Source organism: Silene latifolia, unplaced genomic scaffold (assembly GCF_048544455.1).
Source record: "Silene latifolia isolate original U9 population unplaced genomic scaffold, ASM4854445v1 scaffold_309, whole genome shotgun sequence".
Lineage (NCBI taxonomy): Eukaryota > Viridiplantae > Streptophyta > Magnoliopsida > Caryophyllales > Caryophyllaceae > Silene > Silene latifolia.
This window is the reverse complement of record NW_027413245.1, coordinates 134461-162450: the sequence shown is the minus strand read 5'-3', so window position 1 is coordinate 162450 and position 27990 is coordinate 134461. Positions and strand designations below refer to the sequence as shown.

Below are 27990 nucleotides of genomic sequence, written 5' to 3'. Positions count from 1 at the left end.
ATGAGTCAAAAATGTTAGCTTGACTTCGATGAACGGGGCTTTGGCGTCGTGGTTATGATTGATGTTATCGATTCCTAAACTCCAAAGCAAGTCTTCTGAGTTTGTAGCATTTGTAGTAACCTATGAGCGTTAATTGCGAATCTAGAGTTTAGTTGCTCGATATCTTGAAAATATTACAAGGGGAAAGGGAGGTTTCATGTATGATCGCTTTAAATTAGGATGGTGTTGGTATGTTTATGGATGCTTCCTCAAGTATTCTAATTGGGATGGTGTTGGTATGTTAATGGAAGCTTCCTCGAGTATTTCTAGAATTATCGATGGCCATTGTTTTTGGCATTGGTTTCATATGGCGTTTGGGTTTTGATTGAGTTCCTTAAGAACTTATTCGTGCTGAGCTCGGACCATTACCAGAGACCTTGATAGGCCTGAGTTATATTTTAGTATTTTACTTGCTATCCTTTCTAGTTGATGAGGAATTGTCATCACCATGCTTAACCGTGTTCTCTATGCCTTAGATGTGTTCTTTTGGGGGCAAAACCGAGCCACAAGGACAATTTGACACTGGTGAGTTTTGAGGTCATGACTCATGAGTATCACTCGATTACTAGATGATGAATTACCATGTAGAGCTTAGCTTTGAACCTTGGTTACTCATTTCTAGGGATATATTTGAGGTTTAGCGTTTTCATTAGGATCTAGCCATTGTAGCATCAACTATTTTGTCATGCTAAATATCCATCACAAATGTTAATTAAGTAAATTTATAGGGCTTGCTCTCAACTTGTGGTATAAAAACCCTGCAACAGCCTAAGTAGGTGTGTAATAGTTTTGGTTTAGCCATTTCTATTCGACTTTATCTGTTTTTCCTCCAATTTTCTCTGGCATTTGATTAGTGAGATGATGAGATGATTAGCTTTAGGTTAAGTCACTGCAAAAAATCAGGATGTTGCATATATTGGCAACATAAGATGTGGGAATAAATGCGTGAAATTTCAAATTTTGCAATATGAAAGCGCATATTCTATAATGCTATTTACCGGCAAGATATCTTATATCCTTTACTACTTCCTTTCAGGTGTTTTCACAAGTAAAAGAAACGAAGAAAGGCAAAAAACAGACTTTAACAAACAAAAAGATTACTGTTACAAGAAAGATATTAACAGTATTCTTCTCTTGTGGAGAAACTGTAAATATATGTTCTCCACGCTATTCCTTTTAGTTAATTGATCTGTCTCTTTAGTCTCTCTTTAGTCTGTAGCTTGAGATTGTAAGTCTGAAATATCAGACACAAAAATAGTTGTATGTTCTATCATCATTGCTAGCTCGAGTCACTTAAATATTCATGAAACAGGATTATGTGCTTGCTTCCATTGCGGATGCCGTCTCTGCCAACCGAATATGAAACCCATCTGGAAACTGTAAGCCAGGAGTCCGAACTATGTTCCCTCCTTTTAATGGCTGCCACCTAATGTTTCATTTACAGAAAATAAAGGTCATTTACATCCCTTAAACCCTATCATTGGAAGGAAGCGATAGGATGCCATTGAGTGGTATTGAACTTTTGCACAACCATATTCGCATTGAATTTATGCCAATATAATGTGAAGATCGTATCATATCAATAACGTATTGGAAGCGAGTATGGTGATACTGAAATTAGGGTGGCAAAAACTCATTTTATGTTTTGGAAATGGAAATTAGAAAGGAGGACAAATATTGCCTTTAATCTTTTACCTGTATTTTGTCACTAAGCAGTGCAGAAATACAGCCATTTGCACCTTGGTGAAATCTGTCCCAACACAAAATCTCATGCCTCCTCCAAAAGCCATGAAGTGTTTCGATGCACCATTAATTTCTCCCCCCTGTATGCAAAGCTGCAAATCAGTTTCATGTGTATTCTCTGTAGTATATCATAATTCTTAGATCAAAGGATATCTGTTGAATTTCTCAGGAACAGAAGAAATGACGGAACGTAAGTATGGTGACTACCTGCCATCTCCATGGATTAAATTCAAGGGGATTTTCATATCTGCTTGGGTTTAAGTGTACAGCTGGAGGACAGACCATAATTCCCCAACCTGCTGGAATGGTGTAACCTACAATCAAAATTTATCAGGTGAGTTATGTTTCTTCAATGTGTGAATTTCGTTAGGTGTAAAGTCGATAAAGCGTTATAGTGATGGTTGATGCATACCATTGTAGTCGAAATCTTTCATTGCTTTTCTGAAAATGCCTGGAACGATATTTGCCAACCTAACTGTTTCATTGATGAACTGCAGTAAAGTTTTGTTAGTTTGGCCTAAGTCTATTAGGAGACTGATTGTCAGTGATTTTATTTTATTGTGATTTTTCTCAACTGACCTGAAATGTGAATGTCATTGATTTGTATTCACTCCATGAGAGTGGAGCGTCCTTGTTTTCACGCCTTCTAAGAATTGCATCATGTTCTTCCTGCCAATTTGTCAGTTTATAATCTGAGTAGAGTTTCTTAATGAGAGAACCGATTAACAAAGATGAACTGCGAATAAGTTCTTACCGTCAGAGTTTGTAGCACCAAAGGATAGTCTGTGAGAAATTTCATGGCCAAAGTCAGAGCCAAGGAGGTTGTCTCAAAGCTAGCGAAGAGAAGCACAAACATTAGATCCAAAGCTATTCCCTCTGTTAAGAGTGTTCCTTCTTTAGATAAGTCCTCTAGGACAAAGTCATAAAAGTCCGTCTTCTGTTTGCTGGGCATCATCCGTCTCTCTTGTAACATGTTTTTTAGCATCGTCATTGCTCTCTTTCTTCCCTGAAGCCACAATACGGTTTACTTAGCCCGTTAGTCGCTAAAATCATTAGTGGATCCATGTGTAAATATATGGGTTCCAGGACCGTAAAACAAACATTTTTTTAGCATTTAACCAATTTTGGTGTTAAACTTTTCATCTGAGGTGTTTTTTTTAAACAACAACCATGATCAAGAAATTGTCAATTGGACTAGATAGAATGGCTAAGTGGCTAACCTGTAAGCACTTGTGATACGCTGTACCGGGAATGTTCAAAGGGAAGGAAATCAATCCCTTTATAAATGCAACAAAGTTTTCCCTTAGATTCTCTGAAGAGTTTTCAGCATCATAGCTGATCAATTTTTTGGCAGTGAGATTAAAAATCATCTGGAAAGACATGATAAAGATTAGTTAAGCCGCAATTGCAATAAACTGACATAAAATGGCTAAAATTTGGATAGCTTACGCTGGCTGTTGAATCTTTAAGCTCAATTGAGTCGAGTTTCGTCCATTGATGTAGCTGTTTAAGCACCGACTCTTCTACTTCAGGTAACATCTTCTTTAAACTTTCAATCCCGAAAAGATTGAGCACCATGTTTTTGAGGTACTTGTACATGAACCCATGTAACGAGCCAACATTTTCCCTTCCAAAAATTTCTGTAAATGTGTCTGGATACCAGCTCTGAAATCTTTGACCCTCTTGCTGAAAGATCAAATAGTTAAGCTCGGGATCAGTTGAGACTATAATGGGCCTCCCTACTAGACTGGTCCGGAATATTGGCCCATACCTGTGAACATCAAAAGTAACCAATTCAGAATTAGAGCTCAGAATACGAAATAACGCCTTTTTCCAAATCCGTATATTTTTCTTTCGCTTACCTTTCCATTCTCTTTTTGACAAAAGGAGGGATATCAAATGAAGTGTTTTTAGCAAAGAATTGGAGAGTTTCACCGATGAGTGGCCAGCCCATTGTGCCTGGTGGGAGTTTTCCATTGCATTTCGGATGATACCATTTGTATATCCAATGTGTGATGCATACGACACCCACAGCTATGAAGGCTAATGCAAACGGCGACATCAATTTTTTTTTTTCTTCTTTTGGAGGGAAAAGAAAGGATAATATGATCTCAAATTAGATGGTTAAGGAGAAATTATATAGGACACAGTTTGAGATTACAAGTTATAAGATGAGTGCAATAGTGGAATTAGTCATTAGTAGTAGACAATGACGAGCATAAGTTGCTGGCTTGCATCTCAGCACCATCAGCTGAAGCTACTTAAATAGGTACGCGAAAACTCACATCCAGTTGGAGGGAAATTACTTTTTTAATTTTTGAGTACATGTTAAGTTTTAAAATAGAACTACTCTGTATTGGAAAAGACCCTTAGCACGTAGATCAACCGATAAACTAGTTGCTCTAGAGTTTATCCCCTATGAATGAACTCAAATTCTCATTGTAGACGAGCACTTTTCGTCTACATTGTAGGCGGGGCAAAATGTCACCATTTTAACCACAAAATGTATTGTTCTAGTAACTTTTTATCAAAGAATGGTTACATTTTATTGTAAATGGGTCACATTTATTCCGTCTTTAAGTTTAAGACGAAAAGTGATGCCAAAATTCCACGTGAACAGTTTTACCGACCTTGTTATCCTATATTCCTATCTGACTCAAATCAGGACGATACTAAATGCTACAAACAAACAAAAAGGACCCTTAGTACTTAGATCAACAAGTAAATAGTTCATCAGGTTTAACTAGTACTCTAGAGTTCGATTCACTAGCTGGGATAGTTTTAGTCTTTTACCGACCTTGTAATCCTATCTGACTCGAATCAGGACTAAACTAGATGCGGCAAACAAACAAAAAGAAATATTTAGAAAAAGAATTGTCTAACAAATATTAATAATACTGTATTGTTTAAAGAGTGGATCATCTTAGTTCAAAATGTCAACGGGTGAATAAAATAGAATTAAAGCCTTGCATGACGATGAAGCTTACTGGATGGTTTCTTCTCTGTTTTCCTTTCTTCGCGCTATGTGATTGTTAAGCCAATTTATTGACAGCGTAAAACATGATATGAAGCACGAGGGCCGAATTATGGCTTCTTTTCAGGAGCCTCTGATTGAAAAATTACTTTATTTTTTGGGTTGACATTATTGTGATTTTGAGGAAAATGATGTTGCTAAATGCCAAAATTTTGTTCTAGATTTGTCATAATTAAATTACTACACTAACTACTGCTGCTTATTTTAGTATGTCATGATTTTGGTTATTGTTTTACTTTTGCTGGGAATGAAATCTTATGTTGGATTTTTTCTGCTTTTATGTTTATAGAATGTCAAGCTTATGATCTAATATCTGCCTTTAAGATATGCAGCAACAACCATAGATGTGCCTATAATTTTAAGGGAATGATACCCGCCAATGAAAAATGTATTCTGCACCCTTTATGTGAGAGCATTCTTTTAATAACTTAATTTTTTAAATGGTTTTTTTTAGTGATAAAGTATATTTCAGAATGGCATTATGCCCATCCTAATTTTCAGGCATGCTTTTTTTTCTCAGAAAAAATGAAATACAAAAACAAATGCTTTCTATGTTTCCTAATTTTCTACATTTTCATTGGCAGTAGGTTACATTGTAAATTCATTTTCTAACATAAGAGCATTAGGGTTTTCTTAACCAATTCGATAGGAAAAGGGCAAAAGGCTACACAAACACGGGGAGTACTGGAATGTTTTATGAGCTCCTGGTACCAAGTAGACGTGGTAAAGCCGACCCGACCCTAATGACCCGACCTGATAAGGCTGACCCGAGACCCGAAATGACCCAAAACCGACCCGGATTGACCCGACCCAGACCCGACCCGAAACTTGATTGACCCAATGTTGACCCGACCCGAAATGTCCCGACTCATAATTGACTCGATCCAAAATAACTTAAAGTGACCCAAAATGACCCGAAACGACAAGTACTAAGTCGAATTAATGTTATTTACACCAAATAGAGTTTCATTTGTTACAATCATCCCTTATAAATAGTTAAATTTGTAAAATAGTATTTCGTAATCAAAATAGTACTAACTAAAGTATTTTAGCCATTAACCCGAAAGCGACCCGACCCAAAATAACCCATACCCGAAAGTGACCCAACCCAAAGCGACCCGACAAAAGGTCATCCGAAAATTACCCGAAACCCGAAATGACCCGACCCGATCCGAAATGTATGACAAACCCGACCAGACCCGACCCGACCCAAATGACCCATTTGCCACCTCTAGTACCAAGGCCCTTATTCCTATCCGTAGCTTGAATTGGACCCGTTGTGAAAATTACTTTTGTTATTTTACAAAATCTCACTTTAGACGGACACTATCCGTCTAAAGTTGTAGACGTGTCAAATATGTCACCACTTTTATAACAAGACAAACAACAAGTGGGATGGTGGAGGTTGTCTTATCATGAAAGTGGTGACATATTTGATCCAGAATATAACAATGTCTTGTTATAGACTAGGTTGCACCAAAACGGACACGGACACGGACACGAACACTGATACGACACGGACACGTGACACGGCATCCCATGAAATTTAGGACACGGGACACGTCATTTAAATTTAATAAAATATATATTTTATAGTTATATATGTGTGCTTTTATTTTTGAAAAAGTATTGAATATTAAATTTAAATAAGTGAAAATAAAACTTACGTTAATTATAACTCATTCTCATTTCCAAAAGCAAAAACCAACTTATAATCAATCTATTTCGACATTTCATTACTAGTCTAAAGAACATCATTTGTCTCCAATTCAGCTTATTTCCCCACCAAATTCAACCATATAACAATTCTCGTCATTTACCTTAAATTCAACTTGATTCCGTTTGGAGGTGTGTCCAAATACCATGGACACGGCTCAAAATACCATGGACACGTGCCCAAATAAAAGATGAAAGTTAGACACGACTTTACAAGTGTCCGACACGTTTTGACGTGTGTCCGACGAGTGTCGTGTCTGACACGGGTGTCCGACACGGGAACGCTGACTAGGAGGAGTGTCCGTGCAACCTAGGTTATAGACGGGTATATCCGTTTATTACTATATACGGGTCAAATACAATGAAAGTGGTGACATTTTTTGCCCCCACCACCGCACTTGTTGTTTGTCCTATTAGAAAAGTGGTATTGTATTTGACCCGTCTTTTATTATAGACGGATAGTGTCCGTCTATAATGAAAATTTGTGAGAATATAATTGCTTGAAGTCATAGAATATATTCCACAAAGTTGTTAAAATGGACCTATATTTAATGAATTATTTTTTATCTTAATTTAGGATTTACACAAATTCTTGTTTAAAATGACAATATTCGTTCTAAATTTTTAATGGTAAAACGGATCTAAATAGGCATCATATGATAAGGCTAGTTGTCTAGGTAAATAACAAAACGTGTCTTATTAGCATCAAGTGGTAGTATTTGAATCGTTGTATCATTAAAACGGAAATTCCCGTCTTAAGCAAGACTAGCCATACGATTTCTTTGTGAAGTTTTTAGAAGCAAAACTTGACACCACATGTCTTGAGCAATGAGCAATGTCAATAAACTAGTAAGTTTCACTTTGGTGTAAACATTTGCTTAAGATTATAGTAAGATGTTTTAAGTCATAATAGTAGCTTTATACATATATACCTATTAGAATAAAATCCTAGTAGGCGTTACAAGCCTACAATTCACTGACATGTGTTTTAAGAAGCTCATGGATTTCTGTGATTCTTAATACTTAAGGTTCGCTAGTCAGAAGTCTAAAACTCTTTGCAAATTGCAGACTTATAAAATGAGTTCGTAGAGTTTGTGTTTTTAAGCATCTTTCATTCTTCAATGACATTTATTACTCCCCATGTTATCATATGGTGTATTGGTGTTTCCTTTCTGATTTGAGCTCTGCCTTTTTATTGTATTCCGTCCAATTCTCGTTATTTCCAATGGTCAAATCGATAAGCTCGACCGAAAATACTGAAAATATCTTGGCCTAACAGTTAAGGTGGAGAAGTATTGTGAATAATGTCTCAAGTTCGAATATTCTTCTCCCTAAATAGGCTTAAACTCATTGGTTGATGAAGTGATCAGCTTTCTTGTTTCCCTCTTAATAGTTGAGTGTCTAAATGTGAATACCGTGAAGGCGTGAACTTAACTAGTCTTGTGTAAGACGGTGGAATTTATAGAGCCGGAGTATTAACTCTATTATTGAATTAGGAATGCAACATTAAGCAACTTGATTTTACGCACTTATGCATCGTCTCATATAAAATGTTTTCACCCAAGTCTGTTAATTGGATTGCCAAGAATTTTGTGTTCAACCCAATGAAAATGAAAATGTGATGGTTTATCTAGATTAAGTTGCATTCTTTTTATTTGCGGCTTTTCTATTTTGCTTAATGTATCGCTTGTAAATGGTTATATTGGTATAACCAATTAGTTAAAAGCATTTTGAATAACTGAGTTTAATAAGGAGTATAATATTAAAAGACTTGTTGTATGCAAATATATACTTTTTTTTTTCCCAAAAAGTTGTGCTTGTGCACTCGTATTGGGTGCTTATATAAGCTTACACGGTTTCAGATCAATGATCATATTGGCCTTAGTTTTTTATATTCAATCTATTAGGAAACAGCTTTATGATTCGTAGCTTTTGCTACCAATCATACAAAACGGCCACAAATGTTCTCCTATTAGGTTGTATGGAATGTGACCTTGCAGGCCAAGTATTGCAGTTTTCTATTTTTACAATATCTTGAAAAAAATGAGCTTATTATAATTTATTTTGCATTACAAGTTGTGACCGCATATATTCCGACTATCGGACTATGTAAAGCCACCACAAGTCTAACAAAGTGTGAATTGCAGCAACGACATCATAGTGTGTTAATTGTAAGATAGAGGTTTTGAATGTGAATTGTGTTAATATTTTCCTCAAGAGTTTACAGGTATTTATAGTACAAGATTAGAGTATGAACACTTGACTAATTGAAGCTATAATTATGCTAATTGATACTATTGACAGGATATGATTATGCTAATTGCTATCATTAACAGGATATGGAATAATTACATTGATTGCTTCTTATTTTAGGTTGATGCTTGATCTTTATTATTTTGGGAAGATATATTTGTAATACACCCCCGCAAGATGGACGTCGGGGAAATGAGTCCAATCTTGTCTCGTAGTTCATGAAAGCGCTGTTTGGCTAGGGGCTTGGTGAGGGCGTCTGCTAGTTGGTCTTTGCTGGCAACATGTTGGATGCGGATTTGGCCTAGCTGAAGTTGCTCTCTAACAAAGTGAAATGAAAGGGCCATGTGTTTCATTCGAGAGTGAAAGACTGGATTTTTGGCGTAGAGTGTGGCAGACATGTTGTCACAGTAGATAGCTGGTGGTTTGACAATGGTAATGTGGAGTTCATGAAGGAGATTGCGGAGCCAGAGGATTTCGGTCGTGACAGCTGCTACTGCTCGGAATTCTGCTTCGGTTGTTGACAGGGCTAGTCCACGTTGTTTCTTTGAGGACCAGGAGATGGGATTTCGTCCTAGATAGAGGATATAGCCTATGGTGGATAGGTAGTTGTCTTTGTCACCCGCAAAGTCAACGTCACAAAATGTATGTAAACACATAGGAGAGGTACGATGTAGTTGTATACCATGGGTTTGTGTGCCTTGTAAATAGCGGAGTAAGCGTTTTAGAGCAGTCCAGTGATTAATGGTAGGGTGGTGAAGAAATTGTGCTAGTCTGTTGACTGTGAAAGCGATGTCAGGTCTTGTGAAAGAGAGATATTGTAGGCTGCCTACAATTGCTCGGTAATCGGAATGGTTATGGATTGGTTTGTTATCTTCTCGTGTAAGATGTGTGTCAGTTCCCATAGGTGTAGTGTTGGGTTTAGCTTCTAGCATTTTGTATTTGAGAAGTAAATCGTGTATATATTTAGATTGGTTTAGGTGGAGTCCACTTTTGTTGGGTGTGACTTCGATGCCTAGAAAATATGATAATGGACCTAAATCTTTAATTGAGAATCGGTTGGCTAGATGAGTAATGAAATTTTCTTAGTGTGTTTTATTTGGACCAGTTATGATTATATCGTCAACATATACAAGCATGTAGATGTGGGGTGCGGAAGAAGAATTGTAACGATAGAAAAAGTCTTCGCAAAGCAAATGAGTATAAGGAACCAACGATTCTCTGTTCTTAAACAACCCATATTTTCCCCCAAATCCTTTATTTGGACAGGAAAGCTTTATTTGGACAGGAAAGACTGCTTTGGGCCTTTCCCGGAAGGGGGAAAGTCAGTCTGCCTCCCCGACAGTTCCAGGTCGGAGACTATGTCCTGAGGAAAAGCGCAGCGGCAGCGATCGGACAGGGTGACGTTGGTTTTGAGAATGAAGAGTGAGGAGGCGGATAATGATTGTTTGAATCCGTAAGTAGTTAAATAATTTTTGAGTTCGGTATGCCATGCCCTGGGAGCTTGTTTGAGGCCATAGATTGCTTTAGTAAGTTTGCAGACATGATCGGGTTGTTTTTCATTTACGAAACCTTGAGGTTGAGTCATATAAACATCATCAGTTAGTGTACCTTCTAAAAATGCATTGTTTACATCTAATTGACGAAGTGACCAAGAATTTGTTACGGCTAGAGAAAGGACTAACCGTACTGTAGTTGGTTTTACAACGGGACTAAATGTTTCGGTGTAGTCGATGCCGGGGCGTTGATGAAATCCTTTAGCGATAAGGCGAGCTTTGTATTGTTTGAGCGAGCCATCGGGATTGTATTTGATGCGATAGACCCATTTGCTCCCAACGATGTTTTGAGACGGGTGTCGGGGCACTAGAGTCCACGTGTTGTTTCGGTTTAGAGCATCGAACTCATCTTGCATTGCTTGTCGCCATTGGGTGGATATAAGTGCTTGTTTTACTGTTTTTGGCAAAGAGGTTGAAGTGGTGATGGACTGTACTAGATTTGCGTAATTCGGGTTGGGTTTTCGTATGTTATTGTCAAGTCGAGTAGTAATGGTTTTTACGGGTCGAGTTGGTTTAGGCTTTCGTTGGCGGGTGGTCGTGTCAGAGGTAGTGGTGGCAGCTGTTTCAGTATTTGAGGGCGGAAGCAAAGCAGTCGGGTTGGTTTCATTAGTGTAGGTGTGGTTGTCGGTAGTAGGTGGTGTTTGGGCAGGTTTAGTGCGACGAGTGTACACGTGGTTTATGGGAGGTCTCGGTTGGGCGGTGGAGGGAGTGGTGGTGGTTAGTGGTTGAGTGGTGGACGTGGGAAGAAGAGTGAGTACGAGGGGACACCAATCGTCGGGATTGGTGTTAGAGGGAGGTTGGGTTTTTTTGTCAATAAGTGATTGAAATGGATATTCATTTTCAACAAATTTGATGTGTCGGGATGTGTAGAGACGATATGTTTTGGGGTCAAGACAATGGTATGCACTTTGTGTGGATGAGTAACCAACAAAAATGCACGGGGTTGAGCGATAGTCGAGTTTATTTTTAGTGTACGGCCGGAGCCACGGATAGCATAAACAACCAAAATTAATTAATTTGTTGTAATTTGGTTGAATTTTATGTAGCATGAAGTCGGGTGTTAATCCATCTAGGGTGGTTGTTGGAAGTCGATTAATAAGGTATGTGGCGGTGCTAAATGCAAATGGACATAGTGTTGTAGGGAGACGTGCATGAGCGAGAAGAGCAAGGCCCGTTTCTACAATATGACGGTGTCGTCGCTCGGCATATCCATTATGTTCCGGTGTGTGTGGTGGAGAGGTAAAGTGACTTATTCCATTGTCTAGTAGATGATGGGTTAGTTTTTGAAATTCACCACCATTATCGGAAAAAAATCGTCGTATAGGTCTTTTAAAATATTTTTCTACTAACGCTCAAAATCGAATAAATACAGAGGTCGTGTCCGATTTTTGTTTGAGCGGGTAGAGCCAAATATATTTCGTAAAATGGTCCACGAAAATTACATAGTATTTATATTTTTCGCGGGATGTTATTGGACTGGTCCATAGATCGGAAAATATTAAGTCAAGCGGTTCATTGGTTGTAAATGATGATTGGTTAAATGGTAGTTTCGAACTTTTACTAATTAGGCACGAATTGCAAAAAGAAAAGTCCGGAATTTTAAATGGTAAACTTTTATTAATTAATCGGATTACATTATAATTAGGGTGGCCCAACTTGTGATGCCACTCCTTAGAGCCGAGACTTGCAGTAGCGGTTTGGGCGGTTTTGCTCGAGGTGCTCAGCTCGTAGACGCCGTTTCTAGCCCGTCCCCGGAGAAGGGTTGCTCCCGTTGATATCGCCTTAACAACAAAATCAGAAGAAGAGAAAATAACGTAAGCATCATTTTCTTTGCACAATTGGGAAATTGAAATTAAATTTCTAGCAATATTAGGGACATGTAATACGTTCTTTAATTTGACAGTAGAGAAGGGTATAGTAGATGAACCTATATTGACGATATTGAGTCCGGAGCCATCTCCGATGATGAGATCATCGTGCCCAAGATATGGTGAGTGGAGGGCTAGCGTGTCTAAGTCATAGGTGACATGGTTGGAGGCTCCACTGTCGAGTAGGTAGGCCGAGTTGGAAGCAGATGCGGTGGTGACGGTGTGCGCTTGTGGGGCCTGCTGATGTTGGCGGGTTGGAGGAGCAGGAAATATGATGGTTGGGAAAAGCTTTCGAAACAAGGGACAATCGGTTATGACATGACCGACTTGTCTACACCACTGACAACGACCTTTAAAGGGCCTCGGGTTAGGGTTGGTGTTGTTGCTGCCTTGGGCGTGAGTGGTGGCAGGGGTGGTATTGGTGTTAAAGCGGTGGTAGTGGCCACGGTTTTGGTTGTTGTGGCGGTAGGAGACGTTGGCAGTGGGTTGAAATGGATCGGTTGTCGGGTTTTGTTTGCTGAGAAGTTCATGTTGAAGCAACTTCTCGTGAAGAGCTTCAAATGAAATAAGGGTATCCCGGGCTCGTATAGCGTCGATGACGGGTTTAAACAGGTTATAGTCAAGGCCTTTAAGGACCTTGGTTGTGATGTCCTCGGGATTGATGATGGTGCCCATTAAGGCGAGTTGGTCGACGCACGCTTTAATGGCGTGCACATACTCGATGATTGTTTGGTCACTGGTTTTTACGATCGAATCAAGGCGATCTTTTAATTGTAATTTGTGGATTCGGGACGGGTTAGCGTATGTTTGGGCTAATATATCCCACGCTTCTTTTGATGTCTTGGCACATACGATTAATGCTTGGATGGTGGCAGAGAGAGTGCCTATGAGGGCTCCTAGAAGGAGTCCATCTTGCTTCAACCACGTGAGATACGCGGGGTTGGAAGTTTCGGTTTTGTCGTCATTGACGATGGCGGCGGGTGGTTGTTGATGGGTTCCATCGAGGAAGCCTAGGAGGCTTAGCCCGAATAGGATATTTGTTAATTGAAATCTCCATGCGATATAATTGACGGAGTTCAACTTGACAAAGTGGTTCAAGTTGAGCGAAACAAGAGGTGTGTTTGATTCATGAGGGTTTTGAACTTGTTGTTCGGTTTGTGCCATGGTGATGATTGTATTGGAAGGGCGGCTGGTTTTAGTGTGTTTGAAGGAAGCGGATTTTGGCAGAAGGCAGTTTGGGGTGGCGGATCGATTGCGGCGTGATACCATGTAAGATAGAGGTTTTGAATGTGAATTGTGTTAATATTTTCCTCAAGAGTTTACAGGTATTTATAGTACAAGATTAGAGTATGAACACTTGACTAATTGAAGCTATAATTATGCTAATTGATATTATTGACAGGATATAATTATGCTAATTGCTATCATTAACAGGATATGGAATAATTACATTGATTGCTTCTTATTTTAGGTTGATGCTTGATCTTTATTATTTTGGGAAGATATATTTGTAATATTAATAACTCCCGCAAATTGCAGGATACGAGGGGTTTGGGCATTACCTCTGTATTCGGCGAAATCTTTTTAAGTTATTTTTAGTTATCGAAGTATTTTGTAGGATTGAGGTTCACCACTTTCAATTTTGCTGCAAAACTTTTTTTACTTCATAATGAAATCCCGTTTATATTTTCCTACCTTTTTTGCATTCTTAAGATTTGTAAAGTTCTTACTCTAAAGTTTCTTCTTTTATGTCGGATCTTGGATTGTGATTTTTAGTTTAGCTTAGCTTTTTAGGCATTTAGAAAATGTAACTATACTTCCGTGTTTCCTACTATAAGATGACATGTTACATGTACTATCAAATAAGCTTCTTTAGGGAGGGCTAGTCGATGAAAATTGGTTATTACCTTTAAGCTTGTTAATGTTTGTCGCTTGCTTTCAATAATCGTATTGTTTACTTTTATTGCTTTTTTTTTGTTTATCTATATTAAATACTGAACACTTTTAAGGGACTCTAGCAAGGTCATTGGTGAATGAATATTAGCCTGATCACCCCATCAAATTGAAAGGCCACAATTGCAATTACCCAATGTCCATGTGATCTATTGACTTGTGACTTCTGATTGCTAATAGTCAAGAGTAAAACACTTGGTTCTTTCAAGTCTCAAATTATTAGCTTAACCGTACAGTCACAGCATTTTACTCATTATTTCAATTCTTAAATTATATTCACTCCATTTAGGCCAATTCCGAGCAAATTCCAGATGTTATTTAGTTTATTTAGTTCATTTTAATTAAACGTATGAAATTAGGAGTATTATCTTACTTCAATTTCAAACCCAGCATGTTCTCACCCTTCAAGTTTACACCTAGGAATAGACAAATTCTTGGTTAAGACGGGTGTATCCGGTTTTAAGATTAAGACGTGTCAAATAATATAAATAAGATAAAAGCATGATGTATATGAAAAAGACAAAAGATTTCTGTTAAATGCTTATTTGGAATGATATTTAACCCGTTTTAGTGTTAAAGACTGATAACTCGTCTTAAGAAGGAAGGCTAACTGCCATGAAAAAGCTTTAGACCAAATATATTAGTGGACTGCACGTATGACGGAGCAACTGCTTCAATCATTATAACTTGATGCAACTCATGTAACAATGTAAAGGGTTTAGCAGCAAATCATTTGTGTACTCTAATAATAGGTTCCTTTTGAGGTTCAATTACTAATAAAAGAGCCTCTTGTGCATAATTTAATTATTCTTGTGTTTCTTTGTTGGCAAGTTTAGTTGAGTGAGAGTATTGGCCGCCACGTTCTTGCATCTAAAACGGTTATAATTACACAAATACTACTATATAACCTGTTGTACGAGAGCATTGTACAACCATCATAAATTTAATCGAGCTTATGTGTATTTTTTTTTTTTGAGTTTTTATGACTTTTTATTTATATTTAAAATTTTTTATGTCAAAACTAAAATCTAATTGAGCTTATATATACTATTCTTGAATTTCATTATAATTTTGTAAAACCAATATTTTTATAATTGAACTTAAGTTCTTTCTAATAAAACTCGTAATGTATAGATTTAAGTTCAAATAATTTATTATAAAGCTAGATTCTTTACTATACAACTAATACAATTTGGTTATATAGTTTACTTACTAGGTACCCACATGAGCCGCAAATGTAAGGAAGTACAGAACTGGGAGAAACCTTAAAATTCAATTCTTATATCCTACATTTAATGTTGAAGTTGGACTTAATAGAGGTTGACTAATACAACTGTTGACAGATGATAATTTATCCTACAACTTTCTAAACATTATTTGGTCATCAATGACCTATTTACCTGACTTGAATCACAGCCATAGGGTACATCACCTACATTCAATTAATCAACTGTTACCTTAGGAGGAAACATTACTCTAACCACGATTTTTTTATTAAAAAAAAAAATGAACTCTTCACGGCAATTTTGCACAATGTCACTTGATTCATGTCAGAAGCCATGCTATTATTTTAGAGGTCAATTTTCAATGTCAACACGGCCGGGTAAAGTTTCATTGTAATTGTGATATCGGTTTATATTTAGATCATGCCCAAGTAAGGTCAATTGTTAGGTACCTTGCTTGGTCACACTAATCACCATTTATAATGAAAATTATGGTGATCTTTGGAGAGAAGTGGTCAATTTGTAATCTTTGGTGGAGCAAATTGATCCACCTCATGACCTTATATGTGGAGTCGTGGAGACATGTGATTGGTCGACAATATTAATAATTAATAAAAAAAATATATATAAAAAGGTTATATAAAAATGGTCTTAAAATATGTCTATTATCAATATTTTTAATATGTTTATATCTTCTTATTTATGATCATGTATGAATTCAAATGTTTATAAACTTGTATTTATTATTAGTTGTGGTTCTTAGAATGATACTTACTAAATATAGATATTCTATTAAATGAATGATCGTGTATGCATTCGTTGTGAATCACTATTTCTATAAAATATTATTAAAAGACATCCTAAAAAATATCAACTAGACAAAGCCATGTAGGATGTAGAAAAGCCACAGACATTCACATTGCCACTTTGGTTAAGATTGACACACGCCTACCCAACCATTCTCCACGCAGACATCTATACTATATAGTTAAAAGGCTATTTATACCATCTCCTGGGAGTTCATCACAAACACACGCCCCCGAGTTGGTCCTTGTGTTTTAGGCTAAGGTGCCAATACTTTTGGGGTAGATGTAGACGGAGTGGAGTTAGGCCTAGGGGCATTTTCTGGCACAACTGTCTGATTCATTGGACAATTATACTTAACATGGTTTGGGCTTCCACACATAAAGCATCGCGAGCTAACAAATTTACATTGAGAGGTAAGATGATTAGTACGGCCACACCTTGCGCACGGAAATGTTTGGTTCCTTTCATGTGACTGGTTAAAAGGGTTTCTTACTGAAGCCTAAGTTTGGCTGTTTATAGGAATTTGCCTCGGTAACATTATTTCTTTCCAACTTCCTTTTACCTCCAGATGGTGTATCATTTCTCTCTTTCATTATTCTCTCTTCATTAGAGGCTTTATCATACATCTCTTGATAATTTAGATAAGTATGTGTATATAATCGGTCTCGAAGATTCCAATTTAGCCCTCTTTCAAAACAGTTAATTCTTAATTCTTCTGTAGCCACCATGTGCGAGGCAAATCGAGATAATTCCATAAATTTTGAGGCATAAAAAGTAACAGTCATTGGTCCCTGTTCTAAGTTGTTACATTCTTTCTCTTTCTGTCTCCTAAGTGAAGGAGGATAAAATTTTGATCCCTGGAGTTCCTTAAACTGAATCCATCCAAATCCTGGTTCCTCTCTTCTGTCCTTAATAGTTTCCCACCATAAATCATCTTGTCCTTCCAAATAATAAATTGAAAAATCTACTCTCCATTTTTCAAGGCACTGTATGGCATCGAAAAGTTTGTCCAATCCCCTTACCCATTTCTCAAACTCTACAGGGTCTGGTTTTCCATCGTAAGTCTTTGGGTTATAACTTGCCATTTTCATAAAATATTTAACACTTTCTTCCTGATTATTAGGAGGGTTATTCCTTAGTGCTTCAGCCATGATTGAAGCGAAGTTTCTTGCATCTGATTGATTATTAAGAGCGGGTTGGTTGACGTCGATATTATTAAGAAAAGGCATCCTATAAAACATAAAATACACAGGGATTAGAGCTTAACGCGGTTTTATTTATTAACAGGTGCACACTATTTACAAACGTTATATATTACACACAAACATATAATACGTCTAATTTTACCTACATCCGCAAAATATTAGAACAACCCTCTATATATCACAAGTCTCAAAATTGGGTGTCTAGCTATCATAATATCTACAAACCACCATACTTAACCTTTATTAGTCTTAGTCTAGTACATTATGTTATCTTATGCTTCACTGCTATAACAAGGGATAATAAAGCCACTATTTATCCCCCTTTCATCTCTAAGTGTTGGATTACGACTTGGTTGGAGTATCATCTCCGTCCCCACCAGTTAGGGTACTAACATCACTGTTCTCCACATTCCCGTCATTTGATCCGCCATCATCCTCGGGTGGGTTATTATTTAGAGAGTTGTTTCCCTGATTGTTTTCACCATCTACTTCATCATCAGAAATATATACCACATGGTTCCTCTCAAAAGTAATAAGTTCCCACGCTATATCCTCAAATGTTGGGATCTGACGATCATAAAATGCACCCCTGTGAAGATATTTCGAATGATTTGGAACCCCGTTTACTATCAAATCATAATACCGCTCCTTAAAGGCTCTCCATGGTACTATGTCAGGCAAAGTTTTGATAAGGGCATGTGCTAAGTACGGTACAATCATCCGGAATGCAGGAAATAAGACATTGTGATTCCTTAAAGCATTTCTTAGACGATCTACATGTACTACAATCGTTTCATCTAGAGTCATTATCAGATCATACGGGTGAGGTACTGCCATTATATCTAAAACAAAAAGACATTAACCACATTAGTAATCTTACCCACAAAAGTTAATAATGGATAATAATAACATGGAAAAAAATAAAATAAAATAAATTACTACTACCTTCCCTTCCTATTAATTTACCCCTCTCTCGTTCAATTTTACTAAATTTTTTTCTAGGCTCTGATACCAATTTGTAACGCCCTGAAATAAAGACAATAATATAAAATAACAAAGAGTACGTTTTTATTTCATATAAAAAAACTTGAAAACAAATTTATTACATGGCGTCACCGTCGTATTTCTAGTACTGAAAATACAAGACTACAAGATCTACTCAGCTAACTTAATAATATATACTAGTTATTTCTAGGTTTTAATTTCTATAGTGAAACTCACTCCCTTGGTTCCCCAACATATAAACCTGAAAAACAATTAAAATAAACAAAATCAGTCAAAACTGACTGAATATGATCTCAGTTACCTTTAGCGGTCCTAAATAAATAATTCTCATTTAATAATTACCAGTACCAGTCTTCTGTTAATTGGATACCCCTGTCATTTTATCATAATATGAAAAATATGGAATACCGGTCTACTATTACTGAAGTGAGACACATTACAGAGTAAAACTCCCTTAGGCTAAGCCCTCCTCCATGTACACAGGATCCCATGTCTAAGACCCGTGTAAACCCCCTGGCACTTTCACCAGTAATAATCAGAACCATAGCTCACATGGGGTTGTTCCCCCTTCCATGTACACAGGTTAAATTTGTAATGTTGTCCCTCTTCCGTAATCGTATCCCGAATGTAACAAATGGCCAATTGAACATTATATGAAAAATGAGCATGAAAACACTATAGTATAATGGACACAAAATTAACATGTAAATGGTATAACAACAATAACATGGACTCTATAGTCATTATTTCTATAAATATTTACTTATAATGTCATCTCATTTCAAAAAAATTACTAATTTCTACGATAAAGGGTCCTGAAATCATACCTTTATTATATATATTAGGTGATTATGGGTGTATACTAATTTATGAGTGTTCGTATGTTTAGAGCACTTTGCTTATGCGTGTTGGAGTCTAAAATTATTTGTGATGGGAAAAGCTATTTATAGCCTTACAATGTCGGTTAAAACTTGTATTTGGGTAAGTATGAATATGTGTTATTCTTACCCCTTTAATGCTTAATAGGTAAGTTTTACTCCCCCTCCTACAACGTATACAAGGCTATCACTTATTCTCTTTATTCTTCTAGTTAGATTAGATCAATCTAGTCATAAACATTTACACCATGATAATGCGTCCATTTATAAATTACTAGAGTAATTTAATATTAGATGATTTGTAAACATTACGATTATCGACCATTGGTATTATCCTAAAATGATAAACAAAAATCATAATGTAGTAAGTTATCTTGGGTCAAAATAAGTAGTTTTGCTAATTGAGTCGAGTCAAATCAAAATTAGTCGCAACTTGGTCTTTCTTAATAAAACGAACTTTAAAAAAAACTTGGCATATACTATTAGTATTTCTACATTAATGTGCGGATATTACAGGATGATAATGGTCATCGAACTAGAAGAGATCAGCCTCCTTTCTCTTAGCCCTTTTAGACACTGCATCAGTCTCGATGTACATGCAAAGAAAAGATGAACGCTCGATAGAAAATAACGATCTTTTCTTCAAATTAACATTAGCTTCAGCTTGAACCAATTGGCTTCGGCGGTAGGAGTAATCCACCTTGCGTCTACACTACTTTCTCGAATCATGCCTTACCGTAACAAACTGGAATTGAACCGTTGAGACCTTGCTAACTAGAGAGGTATATGAAGAAAGACGCTTCTTTTTATCAATTTGAAAGATAACTTCTTCCTGAATCACCGTATTGCTCTCGGGAATATATATTGCATTCCTAACTAGCATTCATCGAACCTCGGATTATCGTGAAAAATTGATTAATACTCGTTAGTTTGGGCTTGAAATTGAATTGGTTAACTCTTGGAATTACCTCGGACACGTGGTAGAAAAACCGGGAGAAAACGTACCGTGGTCCGGTACGACCTCCCGGACGGCTCAAATTGAAGTGTATAATACACGGTTTTCGAGATTACAGGGTCCTGGAACAAAATTTTCCGGAAATCACACAGAATGTTTCTCGGATCAGGTAAAGAGGCCACACAAAATTTGAGGAGCATTGGGAGACATTTGGGGTGCTGGTATGCGATAAAACAGAATTCGTCCAACCTCGGATAATTGTAAAAAATAATTGAATACTCGCTATTTGGGGCTGAAATCGAATAGATTAACTGCTAAAATATATTAACTGCTAAAAAATAATTGACCTCGGACACGTGGTAGAAAAACCGGGAGAAAAATTAACGTGGTCCGGTACGACCTCCCGGACGGCTCAAATTGAAGTGTAATACACGGTTTTCGAGATTACAAGGTCCCGGAACAAAATTCTCCGGAAATCACACAGAATGTTTCTTGGATGAGGTAAAAAGGCCACACAAAATCCGGGGGGGGGGGGAGGAGGGGAACTTCTGCTGCCCTTGAAGTATTTTCATGGGGAGTTCCCGTCTGGATATAAGTTTTGGAAATGAGGGGGCGAACCCTCAAGAAAGCCCTGAATTTGGGGTGGAGAACTGGAGATTCTTTCCGTGCATCAAATTATTATAGTCTTGAGACGAAAGATGTAGCTTCTTGTGAGCATGTTTTTTCGTTGGAGAAGATGAACTTGGCAGGTTCCGAGTTAGAAGCACAAGAGGGATCAGGAGTAGAACTACCTTCAACTTCGATAGACAAAGACGGGGAAGTATCATTAACGCAATCCAACACATCTGAGCAAGAGTCAACCCCATCTTGATCACAACCTAGATCAGTGCTGAAGCTGATGGTATTGCTTGTACTGATGGTGTTGCACTAGAAGACGCTTCCCCTACTTCCTTAAAGGGAAGTACACATTTCTCTATCTCGTCATAATAAAGTATAGGTTTCTTACCTTTCTTGGTTTTGGTCAAAGGGCCGAATTGTTAAGCGACCCGATTTCCATTGAGATTTCGTGCTAAACAGTCAACCACATTATGGAGCTCACGACTGGCATCTTTATTATTCGGGTCAAGTTTCAAAGTAGACTCAAAGTCTGCAAGAGCCTCAGTGAGGGATTTTTGCTGCTTAAATGATAAGCCTCTACGGTATAATGCCTTAACGTTGGTGGGTTCAAAGGTTAAGATAAAGTTGCAGTAAGACCAAGCCTTTGTATATTTAGAAAGCTTTAGTTCGCAAAATGCTAAATTTAGGATCAATGAAATTGCATTGGAAGAAGCCATAGGCTGATCGTGTGAGGGTGGAATCCCGAGAAAACATAAAAATTTGAGGGCTGACATGTAATGAAGGGAAGCCAAAGAGAGATTACCTTCCTTAAAAAGAGTGTTACCTCTATCCTTTAACAAATTAACATTAGAGATAAACGGCTCCCATAACTCCAAAATCCACTTAATGAGGACATCAACATCATTACTAAAATCCCCCAAAAAAAAAATAGCACTAAGATTGAAAAGAAAAAGCTGATAAATCCATTGAAAAGACGTGGAAGAAATTAGGGATTAAAAGAAGATATTTAGATAATAAAAGAGGAATAAACAAGCAACTACGACCGACCCAATCCCACAACACCGACACAAACTACCACCTCTGCCAAACACTCAACCATGGACAACCGCAAAAGGTACAACACATCAGTGAAACCAAAGACCCCGACAATAACCAATTGGAACCAGTCCGATCGCCACCTGATTAAAGATAACTTCAAAGCTAAATTGTCCCTCGGAAAAAGAAAGGAAAAGCAATATGAAAGAAATAGAGGCCGATTATGCCAATTGTAAATCAAAAACACATGATAAAAAATCGAAGCTCGATCTTAAATAGTTGGCAAAGGGACCTCAAACAGGACACAAACAATCGACATTAAAGGAACCATCCCTGTAACAATCCAATTGCTCGAAAACGAACCACATGGAATATGTAATCAAAGGTAGGACAAAGGCAGAAGTCAATATAAGGGATCAAGATATTAAAATACTGTGATTGTATGGAAAACCCAAGAGATAGACGAACCTAAGAAATTGAAGATGTAAGGAGCATCCTCCACCGCAGACGACCTGAACCGAGCCAACCTCTGATAACCCCAACTCCATGGAAGAAGGAAGGTGAAGGAATCTGGTTGCGAACAAATCGACTATATGTCGGAGCAAATTTCACCCATCCTAGGCAATTTGATTTAATTGGATGAAGGAACCTGGTAAGTCGAAAAGAGATCAAGAGTAAACCAAACCATGGTTGAGTATTTGGAACCGCCAGAGATCAGCCTCAGGACGGCCTCATCTCTAGCGGTGCCGGAGGTGCGTATTGTGGGTCAGGGATGGGCGGTGGTAGTAGATCAGAAGAAAACATAAGGAGGAGGAAAGCTAGAGAGAAGGGAGAGGAAAGTCGGTGGAAATTAACTATAAAGCAAAATATTATGATTCACAATGAATTCATATATCGATCATTCATTTAATAGGATATTTATATTTAGTAAGTGTCATTATTAACACTCCTTGACACTTAATGTTGGCATTTGAAACATGTTCCTTAATTCTTCGAATACTTTTTTAGGCAACGGTTTTGTGAAAATATCTGGGAGTTGCTCTCGTGTAGGGCAATATACTAGATTGATTTCACCTTCTCTTTGTGAGTTTCGTACAAAATGATATTTTATCGTTCTCTTATGTCTTTGAAATACAATAGTTGACATGTTGTCGCAAAGTAATTTTGTTGGAGTAAACTGTTATTTACCCATATCTTTGGGCACTTTCGTACACCAAATTGCTTGATTCATAGCTGCACATGCGGCTATATATTCTGCTTCAACAGTTGATTGAGCAACGTTGTCTTGTTTATTGTGATTGGCATCAGAATATTCCACATCGCATAGCGAAAACAAAATCTGATGTATTTCTCATATCGTTAACATAACCACCCCAATCACTATTAGAGTACCCTACTAGTTCTAAATTTTTAGTAGGTTTATGCCCGATACCTAATTCTTTAGTGCCTCGAAGGTACCTTAAAGCTCTCTTTGCAGCGGCATGGTGAATTTGACCGGGGTTTTGTATAAACCTTGATAGAGGACTTGTAGAAAACATTAGATCAGGTCTTGAAGCCGTTAGATATAACAAACAGCCAACAATACCTTTATAAGTAGTTGGATAGGTGTGGACATGAGCCACGTGTTATATGTACATGGGCCACCGCCGCTCCGTGGACGTAGGCCACCTACACGCCAAGCCAATCTGTGGACGTATAGCGGTCGGAAAGCCACGTTTGGAGGCGTAGAAATGCTTTCGACCGGATCGTTTTAGATCGGTCGGTTTCGTCTCGGCAAAGGTCTCGAAATGATGTTTGAGATGTTCGGAGTCGCCACCAAGCATTTGTGGGATGCTTGGAACCCGTTCGAATCCACTTTATACCTAAGTCAACCAAAGCAAAAAGCGGTGCTTGACATAGGTACTAAAGATAAGGACTCGTCCCTCTTTAGCATCCTAACGCTAAAATGACTCTCGTACGCCCTGGATAAGGCCATCCAATATCCAAAGGTTCTGAGTAAGGGGTGAGGGTACGTATTGGGAAGCTCTTTAATCGAACACCCAATCCCGCCCGCGTTAGCGGCCTCTACTGATCGATCGTGGTTGTTTAAGTGCAAGAGTTGATAAAACGGTTTAAAGGCATGAATGCGCATCCAAAAGTCTTAATCTAACATGTGAGAATTTCCTAAGTCGGTTTGTTAATCCAAATATCAAGTAATTGATGTCGTGTTGGATTTATTTTGATTTGCATGTGAAAACGGAAATTAAACATCCATTTACCAAATTCGGGTTATGATGCTTAACACGATCCATTTATTTGAAAAAAGTGTGTTTAAAATATAAAGTATAAAAACGCAAACTTGTTAATCTGATCCGTCATGTATTCAGTTTAACCGTAATCGGGATCGTCCTAGACAAGTACCAAAATGAGACAGAACGGTGTCAGGCAGCCCCATTGGGGCGCGAGCCTATTTGCGAGGGAATGAGAGCTGTCCAGGTTTTGAAATGTGAAAACAGACGACCTCTTGGGGCGCGAGCCATAAGTCGACCCGAGGGGCGTCTCCTGGTTGTTAAAAAGGTTATGAAGAACCGTTTTAAAAGGCCGTTAAAAAAATGCCTTTGTTGAAAAGGTCAACCAAGACCGCTTTTGTGTTTAATGATTTGCATGACTCGGAATAATTAATATTATCTTAGTAATATTCTTTGTCGGATTTGCAAGTTTGAAAAGTATTGTTTACAAATAAAAATGTAAAATGTTTGACATGAACTAATATGTTAAGTTCATTTCTTTGTAATTAGTCAAGTTTGTCATCGTATTCGGATTAAACCGGCATGGTATAAAGAATCAAGGATGATTATGAATTATGACTAATATGTTTGCAAATGTAAATAAATGAGAAAAATGGTAAATAGAAGAAAAGAGTGTTAAAATACCCTTTAATTTGTAATTAACCAATAATATCACCGAGTCACGGAATAAACCGTCATGGTATAAGGAACCAAGGATGATTTTGATTTATAGTTAAAAACTTATCATAAAAATGATTTGAAACATTTGAAATGGTAAAAATCGATTGCAAATAACAAAATGAAACGGAGGAAAGATGAACTCAAACACGGCTGGATTAAGGCCTGAGAGGGGGTTTAGGCGCGAGCCCTCCTGCTATACAAGCAACCCCTGTCTCCGGCTAAAATCTGGTTTTGGCTCGTCTAACCTATATTTGAATCGTGTTATGCATTTTTCATGCTTATAAATTCATAAAAATGGTAAAGACATGAAATAAATGAGATATTTACATCCTCAAACTTACGTGTATTGATGTTTGCAAAGTAGACGACTTTAGAGACGGTTTTCTCGTTGTGACTAATCGCGATCAAAGAAGTTTAAAAAGGTGCCTTAAAAAAGGATTTTGTTTTTAAAATGAGTTGAAAATATGTTGTTGAAAAACATGTTGATTAATGTTGAGTTGGTCGAATGGGTCGGTCGAATGCACGGCGACGGTACCAAACAAAATGTGTAAGGCTTGTGTTTTCGATTGGTAGGTCAAAAACACGTGTCGATTTTGTGACTTAGGAAGTCGAGTCTAGAAGTTTAAGGGAGATTTGAGGGGGCAGACGCTCGCGTAAGTATTGTGGTGTGTGAAGGTGGATATTTATAGAGAAATGTGGGGTGGTAGGTCGGTTGAGTTTGCTTGGAGGCTAAGGAGGATGCCCATTGAGGCGCGATCCCCCTGCTATGCAATGAGGTGCCCTGTCCTTTTCAATTTGGACGTGGCCTTTCCCCTATCTATTGTTTGGTTGGTTTGATTTGTGGTAATCAAATGAGATGTCGTGTAACAATATGTGTGGGAAATATCGGTATACTTCCTCTATAAAATTTTGGATTATAACGAAATTATAATTATGAAAAACTAGTCATAAACGAATTTACATAAACAAAAGGAATAGAGATTAAGAATCAACCTTCGGTCCTAGCAATATGTCCTAAGAACAATATCGAAATCGATATTCGCCTAATCGTTGCACCCAAGATGCTATGAGAAATGCCTTTTGTTCTTGCTAGAATAGATCCCCAAAAATTGTTAATTAATTTTTAGGGTTTTGTGTGAATGATGAGAGAATTAGGTCAAGTGAATTAGGTTAAGAAAATGATCTCCCTCCTCCTCTTAAAACCGTGTAGGATGGAGTGAATAAGGGGAGATATTTCTTTCCTTTTTTTCGGTTTTAGCAACAATAAAAAATAAGGATAAAATCCTCTTATTTTCGGTTATTGTCAAACTATATATAATGTGTATATTTTTATCAATTGTCTATTATATCGACATGTATTAATAAGTCCACTCATAACAGTTTGCAGTCGATTTATTAATACCGGTCTGTCAACATTTATTATGACAATATCGTATAATATATATACATTAACTATAAATATCGCATATTTATAATTTGCTAATTAAATATAACTGGTTACGTTTAATTACGAATTAACATCTTAATTCGTTTAAGCTAACATTATATACATTTATTAAATATAACACTTTATATTCAATTTACGAATTTAACAGTTAATTCGTCTCAGCTGGTATTATTTAATTGTATTAAATAATCGTCTCATCATCACATTGACTAACTGTTTAGTCAAATACATAGACTAACCTTTTAGTCAGGCATCAATGTGATTATATTTTCATACAATCACATCTCTCACACACATCCTTTAGGTGTGACTTTTAGGGACCAGTTGATCACCGCCATCAGTATGATAATAACGTCAAACTTCTAGCAAGCCAACCGTTATTAAGTAATCGTTAATCAACTGATAAAATACTAAGTATACCCTTGTGAACCTATAAGAGATTTATATATGTTATCACACTAACTGTGGAGGACACAAGCTCCAACAATATGGGCACCTAATAAGATGATTTTGGGTGTTACTTGAGGTAGGTGTTTTGTGTGCTTGACTCGGGTTTGACCCGTGTGAGTCGGGATTTGAATTTGGAGTCGGTTTCTGGCCCGGTGTCGGTCTTGACTTTAATTGGGATCATTGTGACCCCGTCGTCATGCATTAAACACTCCAGGTACTTTTGAAAAGTTTTGAAATGTTTTATTTTCGAAATCGTTTTAAGTTTTCCGACGTATAGTTGTACAAAACTGTCGATCAAACGCTGTGATTCCTAAGCATGTTGTAGTCCGATAATCATCGGGTGTTTGTTGGAGACTCGACAGATACTGGGTATCTACAGAGTCCCCACTTTGACTAAGGCTTGGATAGGATGAAAGTCAAAGTATAGCCCCCAGGTCAATCGAAGATTACAACCTGGAGACCTAAGCGACGTCGAGGCGGCTCGAAAGGATTCGGGCCAAGGACCTGCCGTCGGGAAGGGCGACACCAAGGCAACTCGAGGGTACGAGTCAAGGACCTGTCGTCGGGAACAGTTTAGAGTCTGTCGACTGTCCGTGCGGGTCGTTTAAAGTCCGTTAGACTACGTATAAAGGCTCGCCAGCCATAAGAAGGAGTCATACCTGAGGCATCTTCGGGATATGTCCTTGAGTCGTTTCTTGTTTGGGGGCAAAGGCTCGCCAGCCGTGTTGCGGATATGAAGGGGCTCGCCAGCCACGGTGCGTATATGAAGGGGCTCGCCAGCCGCGGTGCGTATATGAAGGGCTCGCCAGCCGCAATGCGTATATGAAAGGGGCTCGCCAGCCGCGGTGCGTATATGAAAGGGGCTTGCCAGCCGCGGTGCGTATATGAAGGGGTTCGCTAGCCGCGGTGCATATATGAAAGGGGCTCGCCAGTCGTGGTGCGTATATAAAAGGGGCTCACCAGCCGCGTTGAATGTGATGCGTTTTGAGGCTCACCAGTCATCTTGAATATGCGTTGTGAGGCTCGCCAACCATGTTGAATGTGCGTTGTGAGGCTCGCCAGCCATGTTGAATATGCGTTGTGAGGCTCGTCAGCCATGTTGAATGTGCGTTGTGAGGATCGCCAGCCATGTCGAATGTGCGTTGTGAGGCTCGCCAGGCATATTCAATGTGCGTTGTGAGGCTCGCCAGCCATATCGAATGTCGATTGATCGACTGTGGGAAATAGCCGTGTCGGATGGGTCCATTTCGAGAAGTTATC

At 37.9% G+C, this 27990-nt stretch overlaps 1 protein-coding gene and 1 long non-coding RNA gene across 2 annotated transcripts; one reads left to right on the top strand and one right to left on the bottom strand.

Moving 5' to 3' along the window:
• Window positions 1-1054: 1054 nt before the first annotated feature.
• Window positions 1055-5594, bottom strand: LOC141639231 (cytochrome P450 87A3-like). The gene is made up of 9 exons (XM_074448400.1): window positions 3645-5594; window positions 3232-3553; window positions 3003-3152; window positions 2537-2788; window positions 2362-2451; window positions 2195-2273; window positions 1990-2096; window positions 1735-1862; window positions 1055-1465 (listed from the first exon to the last, which is right to left on the bottom strand). The coding sequence occupies exons 1-9, from the start codon at window positions 3842-3844 to the stop codon at window positions 1354-1356; spliced, it is 1440 nt and encodes a 479-aa protein (XP_074304501.1). The 5' UTR covers window positions 3845-5594; the 3' UTR covers window positions 1055-1353.
• On the top strand, window positions 1954-9854 carry LOC141639232 (uncharacterized). Its single transcript, XR_012542425.1, has 2 exons — window positions 1954-2116; window positions 8906-9854. It is a non-coding gene; the product is annotated as an uncharacterized LOC141639232 (long non-coding RNA).
• The last annotated feature ends 18136 nt before the right edge of the window (window positions 9855-27990 follow it).

Excerpts from the sequence above, each read along its gene's own strand:
- LOC141639231 (XM_074448400.1), bottom strand. The coding sequence starts at position 3,844 with ATGTCGCCGTTTGCATTAGCCTTCATAGCTGTGGGTGTCGTATGCATC. Across the intron at positions 2,789-3,002 it reads CGTATCACAAGTGCTTACAG|GGAAGAAAGAGAGCAATGAC; the intron begins GTTAGCCACTTA and ends TTGTGGCTTCAG. Across the intron at positions 1,863-1,989 it reads TTAATCCATGGAGATGGCAG|GGGGGAGAAATTAATGGTGC; the intron begins GTAGTCACCATA and ends CTTTGCATACAG.